General features: G+C 42.6%; 1 protein-coding gene across 7 annotated transcripts in view; it reads left to right on the top strand.

Moving 5' to 3' along the window:
• LOC147020965 (uncharacterized) overlaps positions 1-15956 on the top strand; it is a 76276-nt gene that overhangs the window by 24334 nt on the left and 35986 nt on the right. For 6 of the 7 annotated variants that reach the window (XM_085890705.1, XM_085890707.1, XM_085890700.1 and 3 more), the window contains 10 exons: positions 2378-2542; positions 2759-2936; positions 4571-5549; positions 7895-8007; positions 8617-8679; positions 9844-9963; positions 10678-10808; positions 15106-15200; positions 15371-15425; positions 15679-15825. In XM_085890705.1, the coding sequence (XP_085746831.1) occupies positions 2389-2542; positions 2759-2936; positions 4571-5549; positions 7895-8007; positions 8617-8679; positions 9844-9963; positions 10678-10808; positions 15106-15200; positions 15371-15425; positions 15679-15825 (2035 nt within the window). In that variant the 5' untranslated portion in view covers positions 2378-2388. Of the gene's footprint in view, positions 1-16; positions 2543-2758; positions 2937-4570; positions 5550-7894; positions 8008-8616; positions 8680-9843; positions 9964-10677; positions 10809-15105; positions 15201-15370; positions 15426-15678; positions 15826-15956 lie in introns of those variants that run through there. The other variant, XM_085890702.1, reaches the window with a different exon arrangement.

The following is a 15956-nucleotide window of genomic DNA, read 5'->3' as shown; positions in this document are numbered from 1 at the left end:
TGTCTGTGAGCAGGATATCTCAAAAAGTTATGGACAGATTCCGACGAAACTTTGTGGACAGGTTGGGTGTGTGACGAGGACGAATTGATGAGATTGTCGTTTTCGTTCCGGATGTAAGTAAGATGGGGGTGGTGGGAGAGTGGAGAGGGTTATGCAGGGATACAGAGTAGTTGCGGAAGTATTGTACAAAATGTGGGGCAGCGCAGCTTGCTATCATTCAGCTTCATCCCATATAAAGGAAAATGACGAAGGATGATAACGAGCAAACAAGACCCGTCGCTTTATTGACTGCTATATCAATCTTTGCTGAGATGGCTAATCTATGGGGCAAGAACAAAAAAAAGATTCCTGGGAGATCCTGCCCTCCGTGTGGGGATAACCAGCGTCGCAAGTTGATGTTTGTCACACACAAACCTTTACCTTTTCTTTTTTTATTGCATCACAAATTTTCCAGGTTGTTCCCTGAATCCACAGTCATTGGTTGAATCCATGAATGTCTTCTCATGTGATGGCATGGCAAACAGAAGACAGACAAACACACAGCTCCTTTTATAATATGGATTTTTTTATTTGTATGCATTTAAGAGGAATTATCGAGGTCACGTGCCTCCTCACTCTCCCCTCCATAAAGCATGATGCCACATCAGTCCACCACCCCTCAGTCCTCATGTATGGAGAATACAGTGCAGAGAAGAGGAGGGAAATTCTGCCATTTTTGCTGATGTAATAAATAGATCGTATAGTTTTTGACTGACAGGTTTTCAGAGAAAATAAATAAAAATTAACTTTCACCCTTTAAAAAAATCGTGTGAATAAATTATTTAATATCTGACACTTTTTTTTTTTGTTCATATCCTTTCCTCACATGTGTTGCAAGTCGAGTGACCTGCTTTGTGATGCTTCTAAAAGACGGTGTATAATCAGAAATACTGTTTGATTGGGCGATATATTGCCGTTTGATGAATAAAATGGAAATGTTGAAAAAAAAATAATAAAAGTATTGAATATAGCAAATGTTTCCTGAATCTAATAAATATGAGAAACAGGATTTAATGTGACTCACCTTGCTATAAATGGAGGAAGAATTTGTTTTAATGTAAATTGAAACCCGCCCATCTATCCTCACCTTACTTTGAAACCGGCTCATCTATCCTCACCTTACTTTGAAACCGGCTCATCTATCCTCACCTTACTGAACTATGTCGCACAGTTGCAGATTGGCGGTACCGTTATTGCTTGATTAGTGGTATCTGCTAAAGAACAATTGTTGACGGACGGACGCACTCATGCAGGCACACCGTGACAGCTTTTATATTGTAGGGTTATAGATAAAGGTCTGAGGCTCGTGGAGGAGCTGTTAAATATATCACACACATGCATACAGGGATACTAGACAACACTGGAATTGACTTTGACAGACCAACACGGGGCCATCAGACTCTGGCATTTGGGTTTCAACATCCGCTCTGAGTCCGGGAGATCGGCGGTTTGATTCCGACTGGCCGAGTCGTACCAAAGATTTTGGTACGTGGTACTTCCTTGATTGATGCTCAGCATTTGGAGGATAGATCACGGACAACCCTCGGGTGGTTGGCATCCCGTGGGAAGGAGAGAGCGGGTGGAATTGGGACAGATTTCTCCTTGATTGCCCTGCTGCTGACTGCGGAGAGAAAAGCGACCGCAAGTTGGCTTTGTTTGGCGATTGTCTTTTTTTTCCCCAAAGTCAGACCGACATCAGACTCCAGAACTTTTTATGCCTCAATTCAAAAGCTGTGGAAGCTTTGCCATTTTTCCCATCGTCAAAACAACCAGGGCAAAAGTGATTATCACAGATAACCCTGCAAATTGATAGAGGGAGCGGCGAGGAGTGGGGACATTTTCCTTGTTTGAATTTGAACAAAATCTACTCGCACATATATTCTCCTTCATCGCTAAAACATGCAATGAATCACTTGGAAAAATGGCCAAACATCCACTCCAATGCTCAACAAATAGCGTTCGGTTGGCTTCTTTCTGGCTTTTTGCTTTGAGTGAGCTTTAAGATCTATTTATTTTTAAAATTTGATTCCCAGCATATCACGTGCACATGGTAATGTGATCCCGTTCAGCAGAGTAATTATGTCAGGTTATGTTACAATGTAATGAATATGTGCTTACTTATTTAACATGAACAAATATCCATTCGCGGTTTTGAAGCAGAGCTATTCAAAAAGCTGTGTGGTTGCGTGGCATTGTACTGATGTGGTTGAGGAATGAATGAAATTCCAACATTAGTGATTTGTCCAAATGTTTGTAATGGCCGCTGTGATGTTCAACATCGCATGTTGATATAATTGCAGCTACAGAATGTTTTTTGTTGATATTGATGTGATGTCAGATTGAATCGTCATGATGCGACGCCCAAGAATAAGCATCAAACCCAACGTGAGGGGAACTGGCAGATTGATCAATGACAACTTGAAGTCAAACACCACGGGGGCTTCTGCGATCACAGATTCATTGACGACAAATGTTGGAGGGGCAGACGAAACAGTTGCTGAAGGTAAGGCTGCCATTTTAAATGCAGAATGAGATCATTACCATTTCGTGAAGAGTTGTGCTCTGGACCAATTGCTGTCAGTCAAAAGGAATTGAAGGTAGTTTTTCAGGTGTAGGAGCAACAAGGTTGCTGGCTGTCAGGCAGTAATTGTGAGTCCTCACAACATTTCGTCCACCTCGCCCATTTCCATCCCCATGCTTCTTGTTTGTTTTTTCTTAGGAGGCAATTTTGCAGTTGGTGATTATCTGGTACTCGAAGATGAACAGAAGACGACAGTTTCCAAAAATTGGAATGATGGTGAAGAAACGAAGAGTCAAACTGCATATCTACAGCACAAAACTGGCTGCAGAACATTAACCCCGGAGGAACAGTCAAAGAGCACGAGTGTGCCTGCCAGGTTTGGACACTCAATTATCTATGAGGAAGCTCCGTGAGGGGTTGCGTTTTTGGATGGGAAGTTTGTGTACGTCTTTGAATACATGCGTCATCTTCGTTATTGCTGGTCTCTTTATTACCTCTGCCAACGAAGGTGGACGGGCGGTTATGTTTTCACCGTCTGGTTGTTTGTTTGTCTATTGTCTATCTGTCTGTGAGCAGGATATCTCAAAAAGTATGGACAGATTTGGACGAAAATTGGTGGACAAGTTGGGTGGGTGCAAAGGTTGAATTGCTTCGGTTTTTGGTTAAGATTTTGATCCGGATTCGAGAATTTTTAAAGTGATTCTTTACAATTAAGAAATTGCCAAAAAAGATGCATAGCGTGGTATTTCAAAAGGTTGTGGACGGATTATGACAAAACTTGGAAGAGTTGGGTCGGGAACAAGGACAAGCCGATTATATTTTGGTTCAGGTCCGGATGCAAATCAAGTCTGGAAGTGGGCTACAAAACGTAAAATATTCAGCCTGTCGGAGGTATCTACTGAGTGTCGTTCTATTTTGAAGTAAGTTTTGAAGCTTCGGTCACTATTATGTCATGTTTGTTTGTATCCATATTAAGTATATATATATATATATATATATATATATATATATATATATATATATATATATATATATATATATATACATATATATATATATATATATATATATATATATATATATATATATACATATATATATATATATATATATATATATATATATATATATATATATATATATATATATATATATATATATATATATATATATATATATATATATATATATATATGATGGCATAGGTCACATGGTTTGGCAGCCATATTGGATTTACCCGAAAACCTCTAAAAATCTCCTCCAGAACGGCTGGACAGATTGAGGGGAAACTTCACACAATGGTTTCCCGAGCCTTGGGTGTATAAGTTAAGAAATAATTGATGCCATATTGGATTGATATTAAATAATGTTTTCTCTCGAACCGCTTAATCAATCGATGTGAAACTTTGCATTTATGATCGAGTGGTGACTGGGAATACATATTTTAATTTTCAACTTGATCGGACACATGGTCTGACAGCCAGAATTATTTAAATTTTTTGATCTGGGTTCTGTTTTTTAAATATATTTTTGATTGAGGCTCACTTTGATGTGCCTGGATGGGTGTGGGGGTGGAGGAGTCGCAGCTGAAATGTGAATGGTTCCTCCTGATAACTTCATCTTTGCTTTTTGCTTGTTCAGGATCCTTCTGATTACTCCAATGCAGGACTTGTACCAATTTGGTGTTCCTTTTGATTTGAATTGAATTTATTTTAATCCCATTCTGAATTCAATTGAATAATAATTTAAAATGTCATGGGTCAGGGTAGGTGTCCGATCAAAGCGGGACGTCTTGGTAACCGGTCATCACTGCCAGCATTTATAAAGTGGCAGTTCTACTTATCTCTCTTATTACATAACACACTTATTACTCTTATTACATAACAACACCACACAAAACAAGTCCTCGTGAGGGTCTGAAATCTCTGATTGTTCTTTCTAGTTATTTTCTGTGACATGATGTCAGTTTTCTGTGATATGATGCATGAGTCGCTGTTCTTTATGTCACAGTGCATTTTCTGCGACAAAAGATTCATCACAGAGACAAGCATTGAAGCCCTCTCCCTCCCTCACTGCACGACGGAAAAGGCTGACACCGACCCCCAAGATCTCCCAGCCACCCGCTGGAGTTCAGCAAGTTGAAAAGGTCCCTCAAGGAGGTCAGCATGCCACGGCCCAGCCGCCTCCCACGGCCCAGCCGCCTCTCACGGCCCAGCCGCCTCTCACGGCCCAGCCGCCTCTCACGGCCCAGCCGCCACCCACGGCCCAGCCGCCACCCACGGCCCAGCCGCCACCCACGGCCCAGCCGCCACCCACGGCCCAGCCGCCACCCACGGCCCAGCCTCCTCCCACGTCCCAGGCGCCTCCCACGTCCCAGGCGCCTCCCACGTCCCAGGCGCCTCCCACGTCCCAGGCGCCTCCCACGTCCCAGGCGCCTCCCACGTCCCAGGCGCCTCCCACGTCCCAGGCGCCTCCCACGTCCCAGGCGCCTCCCACGTCCCAGGCGCCTCCCACGTCCCAGGCGCCTCCCACGTCCCAGGCGCCTCCCACGTCCCAGGCGCCTCCCACGGCCCAGTGCAAAGTTACAAATGAAAGCTTGCAAAGTCAGGTAGCTTCCCTTCAGTCAAAATCTCAATCACTCACAGTAACAGTTTCCAGTGATAAGCCTGAAGATTTGCATGAAGAAGCCATTCAGAAAAGCACTTTCACAACACCACTTTCCGCTCCACAGGCAGTACTGCCAGCAGCTGGCACATCCTCGTTAGATGCTCTTGGGCAAACCGTTGGACCTGACAGTATCCCACCGGTTCCCTTGTCCCAAACGCGACCTTCCCTTTCACTTCGTGCTTCTCGTGGCTCTTTGGCTGAGGCACTGGTGAAGGGCAGGTGCCAGCGACCCTCACTATCTCGGCTCCAGACTCCCCAGCCAAACTTGCAGGCTGTTGAGAAGACTGCGAGAGCAGTGCAAGAAAGGAACACAAAGAAAAAGGTATGAAGGGTTTTTCCAAAGAAAAAGCATTTTTATCATTGCAAATTGTTCTCACGAGGTTAATATTATAAATGATGTCCAAAAAATGGCAAACTTGTGTGGAAATTAAAGTACTTTGGGTTATAACCACAGATTTCCAAAGTGGTTAAATAACCAGATTCTGACACGGATAAGTATACAAGTGCTGTTCTAATGGACTGCTTACTATCTGTATGGTTATGAAGTTATCCAGACAATTTGTAACTGCAGACCCAACGTGGAAAACAAATCCATGTCGTACTCAGATCCATATATCATGATGCAGTGATTGTTTTGCCATAAAGATCAAATCTTGTAGTGATAAATTGAAAATGCTCCATATTTATTTTCACAGCGACAGTGTGGAATTAAAGTTTCAAAACTTTCCTTGGCCGACTGCAGAGCAAAGTTGACCTCCAAAGCCAGCCGCAGATTGGGCATCCTCCGTTGATCCAAGTCTTTATTATTTGCAAGGCCTTTGTCCGTTGCTCATTTGAGTAGTGAGTGCTCTCAGTGATGGACTGGTGCTGCAGCATCACATCTGTCTTTCCTGGATTCTGTGGAACCTAAAGCTCTCAAAATTATTGGAATCTCCCATGATGAGGCCAAAGCATAAGGTCTGTTGCTCTCACATTGCAGGCAGGTCAGTGGTCTCTCTGTTCTCCATCATTGCTTTTTCCACTTACCCAGTCCTCTGACCCTCCCCAGCAACTCCATGATGCATGCCACGCATTCTTTCAGTAACTCTGACCTAGTTACACCTCCAAAATCCAGGCTGACCATCCTGCACACCTCAACTTTCTCGGTTATCGCTTTTCCCGTTTATGGAATTGTATTCCAGAAGCTATGTCTCACTCTTTCCTCCAGGCCTTCAAGCAGACAACCCACTGACTGCCACCTTGTTCATCCCCCATCGTGACCCATGATCTTTATTATCCCCATAAAATATTCTTAACCTCACATTCTTATTGATGAGTTCAGTCGCTTGTTGTGGTTCCCTCTCTCTCTGTCCCTTTCTCTCTCTCACTTTCCTGTTTTTTTGTCCCCTCGCTGGTTGTGCGCAATTGTTGCCCCACTACCCTACTGTCAATTTAATCTTGGTCTTCCATGAGCCCCACTCCTGCAGAAAAAGAAACAAACATGGTATTGAGGGGGGAGAGACTGGGAGTAGGAAGTATGATGTTCATACATTATTGTAATGTTATTCGAACTCTGATTTTGCGTTTGGGCAAGAGGGCAAAGAATTGCAACAATGCAACCTGTTGGACTGAATGTAAAGTATTAACCTGCAAATTTAAACTGAAAGTGAGCTTTAAGAGGAAGTTGATGGGCAGGGGTGGATCCAGGAGGGGTAATTTCAGAGGGGGTGGGGTGGCACAAGTTGTCTGATATCTGATGCGCCTTTCCACAAGATCCACCACTGTTGTGGTGGGGCATAGGTATTCGGAAGGGGGCTGGGGGGGGGGAATTTGCTTTAAAATAAAATAATACAAAATGGTGTTTGGTGTAAATTTAGAGTTGAAGAAGAACCACTCCTTCTTACATCTTCAGACGCGTAGGGCTACCCAGGCCGTTTTTACACTCCGACGCAGGATACTTGGATGGCTCATTCTTCCCAGTAAGCTGGTGCTCATTTTGCTGATCTCATAAGGATGACAGGTTGAGCCAACCTATCTGGTGTTATCCGAACGGCACGACAGTGGCTTGAACTCAGGACCCTAAGATCGTAAGCCAGCCACCTTAACCTTTATACCAACACCAGGCTTCATTGGAGTTAGGGTCATCTAAATATTCATACTGAATAATCAAGAAAGATCAGAAAAGGAAGAAAACAGTCGAGGACAATGAAGACAAGAGTTTGTGAGGAAGAGAACAACCATGTGTCAAACATATTGGAATTTGTGGAGGGGGGGAGGAGAGCAAGAGCAAGAGCAAGAAGACACTGTCTAATGACCCAAAGGTGCCAATCTAGTTTAAAGATGAAAGCCAATAAATTCCAGCCAGGCACAAAGCCATAGAAAAAGCAAGGTTTTGCAGCAACAACAAAACAGTGTCAAATCTTGTTTGGTGAACCATTGTTTTGAAAATATCTCCACCATTTATATACTTTTAATACCGTAGATGTATCCCTCATCCCCACCTTATTCATACTTGATCCCTATCGCCTGTACGGCATACAGGTGCTTTGCAAGTTTCTTTTTATAAACTGTGAGTTTCCTTACAAGAGGTTTCCTGTATGTTCTATATATTTTGTGTTGTGCATAATAATGAAAACATTAAATAATGTTTTCGTAACGACGATCAATAGTATTGTGTTGTGTGCACAGAATACCCGAAAGCACGATAAACAGTTGTGGAAGCAACATTCTTCATCTCCTGACCGCAGCCGTATGACCATGAAGGACCTTATCTATTGGATGCCGCATAAAAACCCCATGGCGTGAGCATGACGAGTCACGTTTTGGAATGTTTATGTTGAATAAACGTTGAGAACTATGTTTTAAAACTTTTGTTGAAGAAATGTGCACACAACTCAGATTCATGTGATCCCACCCCCAACCCACCAATTCCCCTTCTAATGATATCTCAGGTTCAGGGAAGAGCAAAGATCTATTACTTGCGCTTGAGTGAAAAGACATTAAGTGTCACCCACACAGTGACCTGGGATGCCAGCATCATGAGCTTTATGTCAAAATGGGCCAATCTGTTCAAAAGCTCCATTTACCCTTTTTCAGCACATTTTATTGGATTGATAATTCACAGTTTGTAATGTCGTTCCTCCCAACCATTTTTATTGAGACAGCAATTTGTCTCAAATCCAGTTACGCAGAGCCTAATTGGCACGAGCCTGAAAACCTGTTTTAAAAACAGAGCATTGATCTGGACAATTACAGAGTGAAAGGTTCAGTGATGGAACAACAAACGGGCAAACCATAATTTTGTATGGCATTTGAAAACTGTAACCACGGAGCTTGATTGCAGATGCAGTGTAGAAATCGTAAACGTGAGTGCAATGAAAGCCACATGAGCCAACTATGCTGTTCTTCAGGTTGCGAGCATCCCAGGATGCGATTTGCCCACCAAGTGCTCCATCGGGAACGAGCTACACCGAGTGAGTATCTTGCGTCGCCCTTTGCGAACACGAAGTTGCTTGGGAAGTTATCTTTTGTTTTGGACTCATGATTTGTACAGAAAACAGTCATGGGGAGATTTGCAAAGCCAGATGTAATCCAGAGAATCACTTGGGATTGTTTCTGATGAAGACAGTGATGCCACCACTAGGGTGGCATTTAATAACATGAGTTCCCTAATAAGGAACTTCAACATGGGAGGAGGCCATTAGGCCAATCAAGCCTGCACAATGGTTGCCAACCCACGGTTGTTTGTTCGTGCTCTATCCTTTTAACACTGAGCGTAGAGCGAGGAAGCAGCACATACCATTTTAAAAGTCTGGTTTGACTCGCCGGGCTTCAAACCTCTGACCTGCCAGACCCAGAGCAGACACTGTAACCATTACACCACCTAGTATAGTTTGATGGGCCTATCAAAGCTTAAGAGGGAACAGACAGGATTAGATACAAAGCGAAAGAGGATTAGAGACATAGGAATCAAGGATGTCCTGTGACAGGAACATCTCTGTTAAACAGACAAAGTAAGGATTCAATAGCATTTAGAGTGGGTTGAGAAGGAAGAAAAGGGAGCATGGATGGAAAGGAAGTAATATTAGCCAGGAAAAAATCAATAGATGCACAACAGGATCATATGGGAGAACAGCATTGTGGTGCCAGATGGCTGCATCAAAGCAAGCATGAAAACACACACACACACACACACACACACACACACACACACACACACACACACACACACACACACACACACACACACACACACACACACACACACTCACACACACACACACACACACACACACACACACACACACACACACACACACACACACACACACACACACCAGGGACTCGCCTGACCACAACAGTGAAGACTAGTAGTAAATGCAATGGAAGCACCCATAATCTCATTGGCTATCCAAGGCCACACAAAAGTAAGCAATAAAGCAGGCACACCCAGCCAAATATTATACCCCCTCCCCCCAAACCCTCAGCCCTCCTCTTTCATTGACGGTAAAAAATGTTTTAACTCAATAGATCTGTTTTGCAGCTTATGCTGTGAAGCTGAATGCAGAAAGTCAAGCCTTTGTCAAAGTACATGGGTCCCCGATATTGTATATTTTACTGAATACGGAACCCCCTAGGCCTCTCCATCGAAGCAGCAGCGAGGACGAGACAAACGATGACGCCGGCGGGGAAGAAAGCATGGTTGCACCCCAGGTCCGCGTGGCTGAGGACGGATCCATTGTCTTAAATGAAGAGAGGTCTGTTCTCAGAACGATGAAACAATCAGCACATTTGTTTGTTTGTTGGGTTTTTTTTGCATTGATCTAAGGCTCATATTGGAGCTTGTGCACAAGTCACATGCAGGAAAAAGACAAGAGCAGGCATCAATTACAAGGCTATTAGAAGGCAATATGGCCAAACTTGCGTGGTCGAGGGATTTGAACTTTGGTTACAAGCATTATATGAGCTATTACTTCAGAAGGGAATGCTGAATCGACCACAATATGGTTTATACAAAAGGTTATTTGGCATGGGTGGTGTATGTGAATTATGAGCTTGCATGATTTTTGTTTTTTTTGAGAGCCATAATATTGTTTATGGCTTTATAAAGTGATGGGTAAACTGAGCTAATTAGATGGCTGCGTTTCTGGCCCTCAAACAACGCAAATATTGCAAGACTCCCTTTTACTGCAATTGCAAGCCAAATTTATACATTTTAATTTAAGAAAGAGCTATATATTACATCGTCTTTACATTAAGAATGTATAATGAGGGTTTGGACACGTCAAGCCAAAAGAAAATGCATTTAAAATTATAAATGTACTGACTTGCTTTTATTTTTCCTTCAATGCTACGACACTTTTTGATGCACAAGTCACTTTCAAATGCAGTAATTATATTTTAAAAATCTTTATATGATGAGACTTACCATGGAGTTCTGAGGTACCATGGTTATATTATTGCTCCTCCAGTGTGACTGTGGAGGTTTCACGCTTGGATGGTGCTACCCCCATCAGCAATGACCCTGTGTATGAGTATGGCTCTGATACTAAATACTCGAGCTTCCGTAAGAGTCACCAGAGTCGTCAGTGGAGTGATTTGGGTGAGGCAAATTTCTCAAATGCTTTTTTGAACACTCATTTTCACACCTTTCTCATTATTCTTGTGTCATAATTTCTCTTTTCTCCACTCTTTATTAATTGCACCTCTTCCTGGTCTTAAGAGTATCATTGTTCAAACAGGTACAGTGCCTATAGAAACTACAGTCCCTTTAAAATTTTTCACCTTTTGTTGCCTTCTAGCCTGGAATTAAATTTCATTAAATCAGACTTTCCCTCCTTCATTTACACATCATAACGCACAACTTCCAAGCCAAAAACAAATTCTCCAAATTGCAGAAAATTAATTAAAAACTATAAAACTAGAATATCTTGGTTGGATAAGTGTCCACCCCTTGATAATAGCAATTGTAAATTAACTCAGGTGTAACCAATCATCTTCAAAATCACACACCAAGTTAAATGGCCTCCACCTGTGTTAAATTGTAGTGATTCTGATTATTTCTGAATAAAATCAGTTGTTCCTGTCAGTTTCCTCTGCTGGGTTGTGCATTTCACAGCAAAGACTCAACCATGTAGACCCAAGGAGCTTTCAAAAGACCTCTGGGATGAAGTTGTGGAAAGGCACAGATCAGGGGATGGACATAAAAATATTTCAAAGGCCTTGAATTCCCTTGGAGCACAGTCAAGCCAATCATTAAGAAGTGGAAGGTGTATGGTACCACCAAGACCCTGCCTTGATCAGGTCGTCCCTCCAAACTGGATGGCCAAGCAAGGAGACTGATCAGAGAGGCCAATGGCAACTTTGAAAGAGCTACATGCCTTTATGGCAAAGACTGGTCACAGTATGCATGTGACAACAATATCTCAAGCACTCCACAAGTTTGGCTTGTATGGGAGGGTGGTAAGACGGAAGCTATTACTCAAAAAGCCCACCTTGTGTCCCGTTTGAGGGAGACAAAAAAACACTCCAGACATTCTGGAAGTTGTGGGTTATGATGTGTAAATGAAGGTGAAAAAGTCTGATTTAATGCAATTTAATTCCAGGCTATAGGGTAACAAAAGGTGAAAATTTTGAAAGGGGGTGTTCCTCTTTCTATAGGCACTGTATGTAGGACACTAACTTCCACCATTCATGAAAAGTATTTATGTTGAAAGAACAAAACAACACTGAAATGGAATAAATGCATATCCCTTTCGTTCAATGTGTTTCTTGAAGTGCTCCAGAAAATGTCTGAACCAAGTGAAAAGGGGAGGTGTCGTGGAGGGGTGGGAGAGTGGTGGTTTGGTTCCATATTTGCCAACCTGTCATGTGGTGGATTTGCACAAGCTTGACATTTTTTGTCGATAAAAATCTAAGTTCGTGAAAGAGTGAATTGACTTCTTCTCCTTCTCCTTCTCCTTCTCCTTCTCCTTCTCCTTCTCCTTCTCCTTCTCCTTCTCCTTCTCCTTCTCCTTCTCCTTCTCCTTCTCCTTCTCCTTCTCCTTCTCCTTCTCCTTCTCCTTCTCCTTCTCCTTCTCCTTCTCCTTCTCCTTCTCCTTCTCCTTCTCCTTCTCCTTCTCCTCCTCCTCCTCCACCTCCTCCTCCTCCTCCTTCTCCTTCTCCTTCTCCTTCTCCTCCTCCTTCTCCTCCTCCTCCTCCTCCTCCTCCTCCTCCTCCTCCTCCTCCTCCCGTTAGGGGTCGCCACAGCGGATCATCCGCATGATCCGCATAGTGATTTGGCACATGTTTTACGCCGGATGCCCTTCCTGACACAACCCTGGTCGCCTCTTACGACACAGGGATATGGTACACCTATTTTAACCGGGGTATACACCGGCCCAGTACACTGGTACTCATTTCGCCGATCTCGGAAGGATGACAGGCTGAGTCAACCCCCTGGTGTATTAATTCAGTGGCCCAACAGGGCTTGAACTCAGGACCTTTTGGATCCCAAGCCGCTGCCCTAACCACTGCGCCAACACACCAGGCTGAAAGAGTGAATTGACAAAGGGTAAAAATCAATCAACCATTAAAATTGGTTTCTTCTCCAATCAGCGTTACGTTTGGTCGGGTAAATGGATGTAGAAAAAAGGATTCACTTTTTTTAGGAATGGGGGATGACATGAGAAGGGAGGGCATCGCTTGCTTCAAGCCCTGGAGGGAAGAGTGGGATTGAACCGTCTCTTGAAAGCAATTTCACAAACGGGAGAGGCGAGGAATAAAAAAGTTGAGGTGTGCAGTCAGCCTGGATTTTGGGAGTTTAACCAGGGTTACTGCAAGAACGTGTGCATCTTGAAGCAGCTGGGAAGTGTCTGAGGACTGAGAAGGCTTGTTTGAGCTTACTCAAAAGTCTGAGGACTTGTGCCTGTTGGTCCGATCGACCAAATTTTCATTGGTCTACACAGCCTTGGGGGGGGGGTCTTCTGGGTGCTCATGGACTTTTGGGACTTTTTGGATCCTCGGGAACTTTTGGGGTCTTAAAGGGTCTTCAAAGTTCAAAGGGGTCTTAGCAGTCTAAAGTGTCAAAAGGTATATTCCAATAGTGTGCAATCAATGAATAGAAGTACGTATTTAATAGACAAAAAGTATGACACACACATACACACACACACACACACACACACACACACACACACACACACACACACACACACACACACACACACACACACACACACACACACACACACCTCATCCATTTATCGTAAATTGTCGAGAAAAACGTATATATGTAAGTTTTTACCCTGCACACGTGAAGCAAAAAGTAGGGTGAAGTAATTGGTTCATTTCTGTCTGTCTGTGTGTTCTGTCTACAAACATCAGTTTGTGATCGAGGACCAACGTACTTTCGATTGAATGTTTTTTTTTTTTAACACGAATCTGTTCATTTCAACATGCATTGCAAAACAAACCTGTAGTTTCGCATTACTTTGGCTCTGAATTCGTCCCGATTGCACACGTGCAGAGAAGAGCGAGATACTTTTTAGCTCACCTGGAACGTAGTTCCGGGGAGCTTGTGGGATGGCGCGTCGTCAGTCCGTCCGTCCACAAATACTTGCAACGTTTTCTCTAAAACTACACATTCGGTTTTGATGAATGAAACTTGACCACAACGTTCATCGCCGTGTCGGTATCAAAGTTTGTTCATGGCGTTAAAAATCGGGCTCTAAGGGAGTCTATTGGGGTTGCCCCCCAAAATATGTATTTGCATTCTTCTCTGAAACCAACACACACAATTTCGATGAAACTTGACCACAACCTTTACCACCTGTGCTGTACCAAAGTTTGTTCACGGCATAAAAAAAATAAAAAATCCATCGGTCTTTACTTTCTTCTCAGTTACATATTTAGCGGGTCATCCATACCTACTTGTGTTTCTCTGGTTATCTTGTCCAGCCACCACCAGGGGTATTGCCCCTATTTTTTTTTTTTTTAACTTGGTCTGGCAGTCAAAATTGTTAAATCATTCCAAAAAGGAAACACTGTTTTTGAGGACGTCATAAAGGATACAAACAACAGACACGAATAACTAATTAAACTTGTTAAATAAGGTGGTGTATAAGACACCGCATTTCCAGCGGTAAACTTCCGGGGTTTTTTTCCTACAACCTTTAAAATCTCCTTTATTTAAATTGAATTATATATTTGAACACTGTGGGCAGAGCCTGGTGTTGGCATGACGGTTAAGGTGATTGGGTTAACACCTTCAGATCTTGAGTTTGAGCCCTTGTTATGTCGTTTAAATAACTCCCGGTGGGTTGACTCACCTGTCACCCTTCTGAGGTCAGCAAAATTAGTATCAGCTTCCTGGTAACAGGGGCATTGCATCAGCTACCCAGCTGCACTTTCAGAAAATGATGCTACCAGCAGCCGTGGGCTGCATATAAAAAAAAAACAACTGCGTTGGGTAAGGTGGTCTGTGAATTCTCTAGTTGCTCACGTATTTCAAACATAATTATTCACTAGAAAGTTGCCCATGCCCACACGCGATTCAAATCGGGGTCGGGATGAAGGCGGCCAAAATGCAAATGGGGTCTTCTGTCATCGACCAAGCAACAATTCACAATAATTGCTGCATCTGATTCAATTTAAATGCTCTAATGGCGGAGAGGTTCTCCATTTGATACTTTTTGCTCGATTATATGTAGCTTTTTGATGCCTATTGTCTGTAATAAAAAATTTGTTTTGGTATTAAAGCCAGTGACCAATTACAAATTGATAGTAGGGTTCATTCATGAATTATCTTCATTAATTATTTCAAAGCTTACAAGATCTCAAAAGTAAAAACGTACTTGCATTGTCATCCCTTTCCTTATTCCTTTGTATCCGGATCATTGTGGTTTTTTTTTACTGATCAGAGACGGAGGTTTTCTTCTTGGCGATCAGTACTGTCGGTACTGATTTCTCTACTATCGGGCAACTCTTCCCAAATCGAAGCCGGTCAGACATCAAGGTGAGGACAAGCCTGCCTTTGGTCTCATTGACCTAAAGATACCTTTACATTGTCAAAGAGGCATGGAGAATTGCTATCCCAAGGGTGTAACCATAGTGAAGAATTGATTGTGGAATTTAGATAAAAGAGTGAAAGATTTTGATGTTATTGCATCTGGATCTTTTGCACAGAATAAGTTCAAGAAAGAAGAACGTCAGAATGGTTGGAGAATTGACAAGGCTTTCCGTGAGTGCTTTATACGTCTGTTACATTTTCAAACCAGTATCACTCGGACTTGCAGTAATCACAGATTTTGTTTAACATGAGTAAGGAGGATTTGTAAAACTATGTCCTATTCTCATGTTGTCATTCTTACTGTTGTATTCTGCTTCAAAATTGCATAAATTCCTCTTCTTGTAATCTGCTAATTATTCTCATTAGTTTTTAAGTTTTTTTGCAGATTAATTCTTTACATTTCATTGCCATGTTGTCTGTGCAGGAAACACATTGCCTTTAGATCTGCTGAGGTTTAAGAAACTCCTGAAAACGATTGGAGTTGAAGAGAAAACATATGAGCAATTGCATTCAGGTTTACCCAGTCAGAAAAATGTCCGTCGGGGTCGGCCCCCAAAGTGTTCCCGTGCAGGTGTGTATGGCAGAGGGATGGGGAAGTTCAACTTCTGATTACAAAAAATTTTTTTTAACAATAAAAGGAGTGCATCTTCCTTTCATGATTTTATAGATTTGTTGCACTTGCTTTCTGTGGATTGCCTCGTT

This window comes from Eptatretus burgeri, chromosome 8 (assembly GCF_056783735.1).
Source record: "Eptatretus burgeri isolate ZD-2024b chromosome 8, Ebu_testis_v1, whole genome shotgun sequence".
Lineage (NCBI taxonomy): Eukaryota > Metazoa > Chordata > Myxini > Myxiniformes > Myxinidae > Eptatretus > Eptatretus burgeri.
Note: the sequence above shows the minus strand (reverse complement) of the source record. Positions and strands in the feature narration are given on the sequence as shown.